This window comes from Gallinula chloropus (genome assembly GCF_964237585.1).
Source record: "Gallinula chloropus genome assembly, chromosome: Z".
In the NCBI taxonomy this organism is placed as follows: Eukaryota; Metazoa; Chordata; class Aves; order Gruiformes; family Rallidae; genus Gallinula; species Gallinula chloropus.
In genome coordinates this window covers 38,630,547-38,641,452 of record NC_140089.1, presented here as the reverse complement: position 1 = coordinate 38,641,452, position 10,906 = coordinate 38,630,547, and the positions used below count along the sequence as shown (strand labels likewise).

At 39.8% G+C, this 10,906-nt stretch overlaps 1 protein-coding gene across 1 annotated transcript in view; it reads right to left on the bottom strand.

Annotated features, from left to right (window-relative positions):
* Positions 1-1,368: 1,368 nt before the first annotated feature.
* TRPM6 (transient receptor potential cation channel subfamily M member 6) overlaps positions 1,369-10,906 on the bottom strand; it is a gene marked incomplete at its 3' end in the record, with an annotated part of 98,238 nt that continues 88,700 nt past the window's right edge. The window contains exons 36-38 of the mRNA XM_084278400.1: positions 9,026-9,077; positions 2,274-2,380; positions 1,369-1,490 (exon numbers count right to left, since the gene is read on the bottom strand). Coding sequence (XP_084134526.1) covers positions 1,369-1,490; positions 2,274-2,380; positions 9,026-9,077 — 281 coding nt within the window. The remainder of the gene's footprint in view (positions 1,491-2,273; positions 2,381-9,025; positions 9,078-10,906) is intronic.

Genomic DNA, 10,906 nt, shown 5'->3' with positions numbered 1-10,906 from the left:
TAAATATTTTTTCCAAAAAGAATACTAAATTCTAATAGGGAGAAAGATGGGAGGTTTCCACAAAAAAAATAACCATATAATACTATTTTTAAAAAGATAAAAAGGAAGAAGAATCTCTTCAAGATGCTCTCAGGAATTGAAGGCATTTCAAATGAACATAGTGTAGATGATTAATGACATCATCAATATCATAAACAATATAAAAACCAGGAACATATAGCTCCTATGTATACATAGACATTTTCTGAATACACCAAATCAAATATCCCTATTACACATTAAAATTTATTATCATCTCTGATAATAAATGGATGGAAAACATGATTTAGTTTCTTATTGAAACTTAAAGGGTTTTATTGACTTACATTTCAGTATTAGGTATTTCTACTGAATAGAAAAGTACAAAGTTGCATTAGTGATAGATGTAATCTGTAATATATCACTGACGTATAAGAGCTATTTCTGCTGAGCACTTGATTTCAATCTTCATTCTAGAAAAATGATATTGCAAATAATTGATTTTTATGTTTTGTGAACGTGACTTCTAAAATCTTTACTGCCAATTACAACTCTAAAACATTCTAAAGTTAAAATATTATAAAGACAGGTCATGGTCTAGAGTTAAATCACGTTCCAGGTTCTTCTTTATGTTTGTATTAAAGATCATAGATTTATCAATGTCATCAACTCAAACCATAGACCGAATAACCTAACCCTTCCCCGTTCAATTTGTTCTTGGTATGTGAAAAGAATTCAAGGGGAAGGTCCCGTGAAATTTTTCAGTCTACCTGCTTTATCAGTGATTATTGCTTAAACTATTATTATTCATTACTCATACATTCTTTGTTTCTGTCTGTATCAAAATCAACAGTAAAGAGAAAGGAATAACTCTGCGATTTCCTAGAGAGCCTCCTATGCCCGAGGAAAAGTGAGCAAGGGGCTGAATGGATGCTACCTCTGAAAATGAACAATTTGCATGTTTATATGCATTCAGTTATTTACTAAAGAGCGGAGTGAGAAACACTAAGTCACTCTCCCTTGGAAATATGCTTGTCACAGTTATTTTACTAAGAAAACACAATTTGGAACTGCAATCCACACTTAAAATAGGCTCCGATAAGACAGTTCACCCAGCTAAGGGGTGATCTGCTCCTGGGTATTCACTGAACAGTACAAGAGAGAGCAGCACAAAAAGGGAGTAAATGTTTTGGGGTTTTTTTTCACTGTCTGCCTGCAGGGTCTGTCACGGGCAGAGATTGCAATGCTTCACTCAAACACCTGCATTTTGTTCTTTTGGACTGTCTCATGCCAGCAATAAGCAGCAGGTTTTTGAGCAAATAAACGTGGGTTCTGATAAGAGCCACCATTTCACAGTCGCGTATCATACTCCAAAGGCTCATCTTCTTCCTCATCTTCTCTGATGCTCGTCTCCAGTTCTGTTTCAAAGGCTGGACTGACCCTTCCCACTGTGTAGTCACTTCTTCTCAAATCTATGGCAAAAAAGTAAATTTAGCAATGTTTGAAAAGCACACGCACCCCAGGCAGTGTCCAACCCAGTGACTGATAGCAGTCTGTTAGCTGTTTCCAGAAAGAAGAAAATCTGCAGCAGGGCAAACCTGAGACAGGGGCAAGAAATACCTTGGGGGGTACCTAAATGGTGTGAGCTGGTATGAACGAATGTCTCATGATTGTTTTCATTCAGCTGATTTCCCCCTTTATTATCTCTAGTTGCCACAGACACAAATAATCAAAACCAGTAACAGTGCAGTTTCTGTTTCAGAATCAAACAGCAGTTATTACTCTGTGTATGCAGTGAAAGGAAGGAGCTTTCCCGTAAGAAAAAATAGGTGGGTGGAAATTAATCCAGAATAGCAATCTATTTTGGCTTTAAGTCTTTTAAATCTGCCTCACATCAAACACATTACTCTTTCTCATTCTAAAAATTATTGCTGATGTTATCTGTAGATTCAGTGATGACCCTGGAAAATGAGCTGCCATTCTGCAAAGCAAAGGAAAAAATCCAGTGGATAGAAGTTTACATGTTGAATGCTAACACCAGGTTGATAGACTCCAACCCTCACACAGCTGTTGGGCAAAGGAACAAAGTAAAATAGAGACAACCTCATATATACTTTTGCACTGACAGAGCGTTCCTGTCATACTCTTTCAGTTCAAGAAAATTCTGGTTCATGAGTTATAGCACACCTAGGCTTTTAGTTCCTTGCACCGAAGAAGTTATACACAGATTAGAAAGGAATATTTGCTTTGCATACCGGGAAGTTTCAGCCTCCTGCAGCAAGAGTTACATTGATGCTTTGTGATGAAGTTTCTTATCGCACCTTCTCCTAGGTTTGCTGGTCCAAATACCATCTTTCCAGACCTAAAAGAAATAGTATTAAATAATTAATGAATTCTAAATAAAGCAGTTGTGAGGGAGGAAGATAATTATGTTTCCCATTTTTTAAATTAGGTATGCTAGCCCTTTGTATAGAGCTAATCAAAGCTTAGCATACATTACAAGTTTCTTAGCTGTGGGGCATGAAAACTACCAATTCTGGCAAAGTATTAGCCTACATATACCCCACACTTCTGTTTTCTTCCTGCTGCATCTCAGAGATGCTCTAAAAGCAGACAGGTCAGACCCAGCAGTTCCTACTGAAATGCTCAAAGAAAATCTGGGCACAGTGACCTTTAGACAGCATACCAGAATCTGAGTGATGCAGCCACCACTCATTCTCATCGAGCAATTGTTTTGGTTCCAGTTTTGATGGTAAGCACATGAGAACAAAACAGTGCTAGCAAGGACTTAGTTTTGTTTTTATTTAAGAACAGAACACCAAAAACAACCACAGCCCTCCTCACATCAATATGTAGCACAGGAAAAAAAAAAACAAAAACCAAAAAACCAGTACACTGCTGACAAGCAAGGCTTTAAAATTTATTGGCTTCTTCCTATGCTCATTTCTGTGTATCTGCACTCAGGCCAATTCTGCAATGTTACATGGGGATCCATTTGCGGAAACATATTGCATATTCTGAATGAAGCTGACACCATTACAAACAGAAGCAAGCTATATCCACACATTTATTAGAAGCACCACATAATTATAACAAATTCTTAATGTAGTTTGAAATATCAGTGTTCATTAATTGTAATATTGCTCCATCATTATTTTCAAGAATTTAATTGACACTCTAGACATCGTGGAACACATCACACAAGAAACACTTCCAAAGGAACTTTATGAATGCTAGTATTTTATTTTAATGATATGCAGAGTGGAAACAACACATTTCAAAATCTGAAGTCAATTACAGCTCTGAGAAGCTATAGAAAAAGATTTTAACTCTCTCAAATCTATCTGTGATCCACACTAACAAAATATATTTTCTAAAGGAAGCGGCTTTCAAATATGGCACTCTCCTCCTTCACACAGAATGAAAGTAATGATTAGCCAAAACCACTATAGAAAGCTTAGTATCTCTCTAATTTCTGGCAGACATTAAAGACTACCTGTCTCATGGTTCATCCAAAGCACTCGTTTAATCAGCCTTTACTGGAAATTAGTGCATCAAAGAAGGCAAGATTTTAAGTGCCAGATACACACTTAAAACCACACGATGCTATACAGCCATTTATATCCCTTGGTATAGCCTGGTAAAAAGCCAGTGAGAATAAAACATACTTAAGCATTTGCTTGGGCAGACAGGGTAAATTGAAAAGAAGACTTCACTAAGGCCAAGGCCACAAAACCCGTTGAGATACTTCCTCTGATCTCACTGTTATTCCATGCAAAGTGCAGCAAATAGCACAAGTCAGACTGATAATTTTCTCACACTGTTGTGCGATAAACAGGGATACTGACTGCAACATATATGAAGTAATCTTTCCTCTCTACCCAGCGCTGGCAGTGGCTCAAGAGGAATACTGCATTTAAATTTGGAAAACTATTTCAAGAAATTAGGAGATAAATTGGGAAAATAACAACAATGACCAGCAGTCGAGAAATCATAACATACCTAAAAAGGTTAGAGGGTAGGCTTAAAAAAAATGAAGAAGACGGTGACTATTTCTGAGGTGGTTGGAATTTTTTTCTCTATGTTGACAGCATACAAGACAAGAAAGTATACAATAAAGAAATGTTTCAAGAAGGAAATCAGGAAAAAAACCCTTCAGACAATGATAGATAGCAAACTATTGAAAACAGATGCTCTGGGAAGTTTTTAATGTCATCCTTGGAAGACATGCCTGCACAAGACCTGTAAAGCCTTTAATGTCCTGAACCACAAGAACCACCAGCTGAACTTTTTCAGGTCCCTTCTAACTCTACAATGTTTTTTAAAGGTCTGATTTTGTCTCCAAGGCTAGAAGAATACTGACCCAATCTTTCGATTTTGAGCTAATGGCCTTAAAAAAAGTAAAATAGATTCCTCCTTTTGTGCAGAACCTTACCGAATAGTTATGCTCCATAAATGCCTGCCAGATTGTACCAGACTGGTCCTGGCTGGTTGGCAAGTACCACACTGTGCTGATGCAAAGAGTGGTTCTTAAAGTACGGAGCTACAAATGCTCAAAGCTGAGATTAAGACATTAACAGGGCTTTACTGATGGTAGGTAGGTGGGGACGGTGAGGGGAGATGGGCACTTCATGGCAAGTAGCAGCTTTCCAGGGAGATGCTCGAGTCATTTATTATGTTTTTGTAGACTTAGCTTCCAGTCCACCTGTGTCAGTTGTGCGGGTTTCTAAAGTAGAGGTTTGGTTCGTGCAGATATTTTGTCTACTGCCAGCACTTCAACTCTAAATTGTTTGGATGAGAGCACATGGCTTGGTCAATATTCAATAGATTTGTTCCTCCAAACACGTGCTAATGAGTAGCTTCAGAGAACATGGTTTCCACTTGTTAATAAACCCTTCAGCATATAACTATCTGCTTAAGAGCAGAAAGGAAGAGTAAGAAACGTAGCACCTCTGACTCCTCCTTTTCACATGTTTGTTTGCAATGAGACATTTGACTGCTAGCACCCTTTTTCTCAACTCTCTCAGCAGGCCTAAGGCACCAGTTCTTTCCAGTTTGAAACCCAGCCTGCTGCTTTCCTCATCTCTGAACCTGGTCTACAGACACTCTGCACCATGCATGTGCGTGAAAGCTTTACCCACATGGACTTTGTTGTGGATTTCACAAGTATTACTTGCTAAAAAAGATCATCCAGAGTACTGTTTATGAGGCAATTCTTCCCACTGATTATGAGGCAATTCTTCCCAGTGTTTGCATGGTGCAGGAGCCCGTGTCACAACCTTGCTGCTTTTAAGGGAAACCTTTCATGAAAATTACACCTGCATTGTTTTATCACCTCCAACATCCTATGCAGTGCATATGGCCAGAACTTCAATTGATGTTGAATATCCATGAACTTGCACAGAATTTCATCAGCTCAGGATCCGTCTGAGGTATAATAGTGTCAGACATACTTTCCATGCAGAGCTCTTGTTTTTGTTGTGGTATTTCATATAAAACCAAGATACAATGCACTATCACAGAGCTAGACATCGTATTTTGCCATTACAAAGTCCATTTCAAGACAGCATGCAGCAGCCATGAAAAAAAGGCTCATTACAAGATAATGGCATGAGACACTAAATCAATGGAATTAAAGAAGAAAAACATAAATAATTTAACCATAAGTTGTGCTAAAATTTGAATCAGCCCCATCAGTCAGATGCTATCTATTTTCTCCCGGGCTTCTAAGAGAACCTGAGCTCAAAGCAACTTTTGAGACAGCACACAGGTTCTGATTAAGTATCTTACCTACAAATGAAAACTTAAAACAGAACTTGCTACTGCCAGAAATGTTTCTCTTGTGAGCAAATGAAGGTTAGAGCAAAGACAGTGCTTTTACGTTGTTATTGTTATTACTATTTTAGAAAATGTTTCTTGGAATTAGGTATCTGCTAGCTGCTTACAGAATCTACCCACAGTTTCACTGCCTTATTCCTTCAGATCCCCAAATCAAAACAACACAGTTTCACAACTTGCTGTTCTGAAGATTTCCCTGAACATAAGAAAATCACACTGGTTTTGATTAATTAATCAACACTTGCTCTTTAACTAGGACTTGACTGTCGTGCAGATGATAAAAAACAAAACAACAAAAAGTTATGAAAATACAATCTGTGTGATCAAATTTTAGTAAGCATGACAAAATTATTTAATGACAAGAATAATCCAGAAGGACACTAATAAACATAAACTTAAGATAATGTAGACAAACATTATTCACACTTTAAAGAGGATGGATAAGCTGCCCGCAGTCTTCAGTAGCAGCTATCACAGCTAACGATGTTACACTGATGTAAAAAATCCACTTGAACAGAAGCAAACCAGACTTTCACACAGCTGTTTCAACATGGTAAAATGCTAAAATCTAGAGAACAACTACTTGATTGACCTCTCTGCGTCTTTATCCTAAGCTATCCTTGTGCTTTTGTTGCAGTCCTATGACCTACTTAGGTCGAAGACTTTGTGAGGTGCTCAGCATATTTTTGATGCTGTTTCCAAAATAAATATTATATGCCCAATACACCTACATTCATAATTAAACATTCATACAACATTAATACAGTAATTTATTACTAATCTTATTAATGAAATATTAATAATGGTCCCAGAACTATGGACCTGCTTCCAAAATTAAATTGTTCTGGGTTCTAGGCAGGTCATCTGATATTTCTATACTTTACTGCCATTTGCATTAAATCAGACTGTTCATACTCATATCTTCCTTCCTTCCAAACACGAGAGACCCCTTGTTGCAGTTTTGTGGGGCTGTGCTGCTGAGACAGTTTCTTTAAGCAGCAGTTAGAGTTTTCTGCCAGCCTAAACTATAAACAACGAGCAATTCAAGGCCAAAGTTGCGGCCCAAGAGACAGTCATAGCACCTCTGAGAATCACAGAGGAGAAAACAACCCGGAAGCAGCTGCATTTTGCCACCAGAGAAGGGAGCGAGAAGATCTAACGAGCTGGGCAGACACCAAGGCCGGGAAAGGGCAGGGGAGGAGGCAGCCCAGGTGCCAGAGAGAAAGATGCCCCTTGCAGCCCGTGAAGAAACCCATGGAAAAGGCCGAGACCCCACCTGCAGCCCGTGGAGGGGCTCCACACTGGATGGAGCATGTGGAGACATAGACAAGACGCTGTGACCCTACGTTGGAACAAAGCCCTTCCAGTACTTGCAGCCCATGGAGAGAAACGGAGACACAGAGATGAGTGAGAGAGAGATTTGCACCGGAACAGGTTTGCTGGGGGACGCTGGTGACCCTGCAGAGGACTGGGATTGAGAGACACTGTGATTTATGACTGCCTGCTGTAGCAGCGATCCACAACAGGGCAGCTGATGAATAGATAAAGCCCTGAGGAAAGGATTCACATCGGAGAAGTTCATGGAGGCCTGTCTCCTGTGGGTGAGACCCCACGGTGCAGCAGGGGGAGGGTGTGGAATGAATGCCTCCCCCCCCAGGGCGAGAAGGAAACCAACTTGCAAGGGACTGACCGAAGCCCCCGTCTCCCAGTCCCTGCCCCCCTGTGCTGTGATCGGTGGGAAGAAGGGAGTGAAATCATGACTGGAGTGAAGTCTGCTAAGAAGGGAGCGGGGAGTGGGGGGGAAGTTAGAGGTGTTTTAAGATCTGAAAGAGGAAAACAGCTCATGAAGAAGTAACTGAGAACCCCATTTTTTCCCAGTCCCTGCCCCTCTGTACTGAGAGCAGGGGAAAGAAGGCAGCAAGATCATGTCCAAAGGGAAGCGTGCTTAGAATGGAGGGGTGGGGAGAAGGTGCTACCAAGAACCCCATTTTCCCCAGTCCCTGCCCCCCCCTGTACTGCGAGCTGGGGGGAAGAAGGGAGCAAAATCCTGACTAAAGTCTGCTAAGAAGGGTGTGATGGGGGAAAGTGTTTTAAGATCTGGTTGCATTTGTTTTAAGATCTGGTCGCACTCCCAACTCCAGTTCTTCACTGTTCTTTGTAGTGTAATGTAATAAAGTAGGTAGTTTCTCTTCACTTTGTGTTGAGTCTGTTTTGCCCATGTCTTTTTTGACAGAATGATCTCTCCCTGTCCTTATTTTGTCTCCTAAGCCTCTTAATATATATTTTCTCCCCTGTCCAACTAAGAAGGGGAGTAATAGACTGACTTTGGTGGGCGTCTGGCCACCAGCCAGGGCTAAACCACCACAGTCCTTGAATCAGATGACATGAGCTGAGCAAGAGGGAGCCAAGCCAAGCCCAGAACAGGGGAGGGGCAGGGCTGCCACTGCACAGCAGGGATGATGTGGGTTTAAGAAGACTCCTCAGAGACTAGGACGCTGAAAGACAGCAACCATCAACACCACAGTTTCTCCTCTTCCTATAGCAAATACCAGTGAGGAGCAAGGTTGCAGAATGGGAGAACAGACATGGTTCTGATTCTGAAATTTGATGCATGAAGGCAGATGGCTATTTCCTTCTAGTGTCTCTAGTTTCTGTAACTTTCCACACAATTCGTATCACAGCTCTGAAACTGCAACATGTGGCATTAAATGCTTAAATGCACCACTAGGACCTACTGCAAAAGTCAGAGATCCAACGGCCCTCTCTTCATCCTCTTAAGCCATTGCAGCCCCATATCCTCCACGAAAATGTGTCCTGCTGGGTCAGGGAAACCAGATTGACATGCTTAAGTCACTGATGACCTTCTTCAGTGCAAATTTGTGAAGAGACTTACAGGGTCTTCAGCCTTCCCTTCCTGCGCTTCCTGCATAGCCCTGGAAAACACCTGTGCTCCCAAGCCCCGCAGCACAGACAGTCCCCACCACCTTTCATACACTGCTCACCACGTGTTGGGAGCTGGGACATTTACAACCCCCCAAGTCCACAGCAGAGGACACAGTCTCTCCATTGCCACCAGAACTTCATTTAAGCAGAACACAACACAAAACATAAAAAACACCCTACACAGAACATCAGAAATTATTGATAATTTTATCACAAAGAAACCTACTTTTTGTCTTCAGGTTTAATCACAGATGGATCTGTAAGGTTTTCCCCAACACCTACAACAAAATCAACAGTGTGTGTTACAAAGGAAGGTAGTCCCAATTTCATAAGCTGGCACTTAAAAATGTAATTACCCATTTTATTTTTAGATCATAAAAAGTGTCATAGCTAAAGTGCTCACAAGTTAAAAAGAAAATACTACGAGTATAAAAATCTGTTGAGTATTGGAAAACATACAGAATTCTTATTACGGTCCAGAGTTCAGCTGTTTTGAGGTTTATTTATACATAGATGGAAGCCTTATGCAAATGCACTATTATTCTGAAACTCAACTAAACAAAATGTGACCAATTGCAAGGCTGCTATTAAGTCAGAGAAAATGTATTAATCAGATGTGAATCGTGCTGGTATCAACAGATCTGCTATCAGATGCATGTTCTCTTCAAGGTTACAAACTCAAGTCACAGCTTCCTGACTTGCAAATATTTGGGTAGGTTATCCCTGTTTTATTCTGGGTGGCCATAGAAGCACATTAACTAAATAATGTCATTATGATGCCAGAATGCTGGTACCTATGTTGCAGTTTTCCCCAAACTGATGACATACGATCATTTTATCAAAAAAAAAAAAATTATATCTGAGGAAATTGTTGTGCTTCTATGCTAATGAAAAAGTCTATGATTGTGTGATACACAACTGCTTTTATTTCAATAGGCCACTGATGGTGAGTTTATATTCTGACACGAACACCAGTAAAGATTATGGACATAGTGTATTGTGATTGAAATCCCCCCAAAACTGCAATAGCGTTGAATGAAGGTCATTTTAGTTGATGTAAACTAGACAAAATATGCTGCATATGCATGCAGAGATGGCCCTGGTATTATAGTAAATGGTAATAGATATTAATCCTATTAGAACTTGAAGGGGAGCAGCCCTTGTACTTTTCCTAAACTCCAGATTAGAGAACTACAAGATAAACATGACACCAAAATTAGAGCAGATTTTAGTTTGTTTGAGATGCAAACTGAAGCTCCAGTCTTGACGAGATTTACATAGATGTTTAAATTCTCCATGTCTGAGCCAAGACAGCTGGTCTGGAACTGTCGAGAGTTGTATAATAAAACCCAAGCAAACTTCAGGCAAATTCTAGTAGGCTATGGTGAAGACACACTTACTCTTTCTGTATTTTTTCCACGTGCAGCTAAAACCAAATGAAAGCAAGGATGGAATTATAGGTTTACTTTGCATAATAAGCATGTCTTTTTGTAATTCACAGCTTCTGGATGCTGTAAAATGTAAATACGTTAAGTCTCTGTCTAACCATACACATTTCCCTTGACAGAAATGACAAACAATAGTGTTTATACTGTTTGATGGGTGCTGTTCATCTTCTGAACATTGTCAACTGTTTTATCTCTTTAAAATATGCCATGTTCCCACTTACACATGTACAGTAAAGTGATCACATGCTCTTTGAAGGAGTTACCAGGCTTTGTGAATAGGATTCAGGCTTGCAGCTTATGTAAACTGCTTACAGATTTATTAATATGAAAAATACAAAAATACAGATAGCAGTTTGCACTCTTCTGACAGAAGTACATGTACATTAAGTGTGTCTATATACATAGGTAAGCTTGAGTCTCTGTATTATTTCTGTATCTTAATAAAAATAACTACACTGTGGAGCAATTTTTTTTTTTTTTTTTGAGCTGGCTGAAATGTTCCTGTGTGCTTTATCTACCTGCTTTTCTGCACATTCAGCCTAGACATATTTCAAGCCAGATTATTTTCCCATTACACCTGCATTAATCCAGAGTGTTTCTGTGTTTATCAGTACTGCACAACTAATATCCAGGGGTTTCTTGAGCTTTGCCAGTATGTA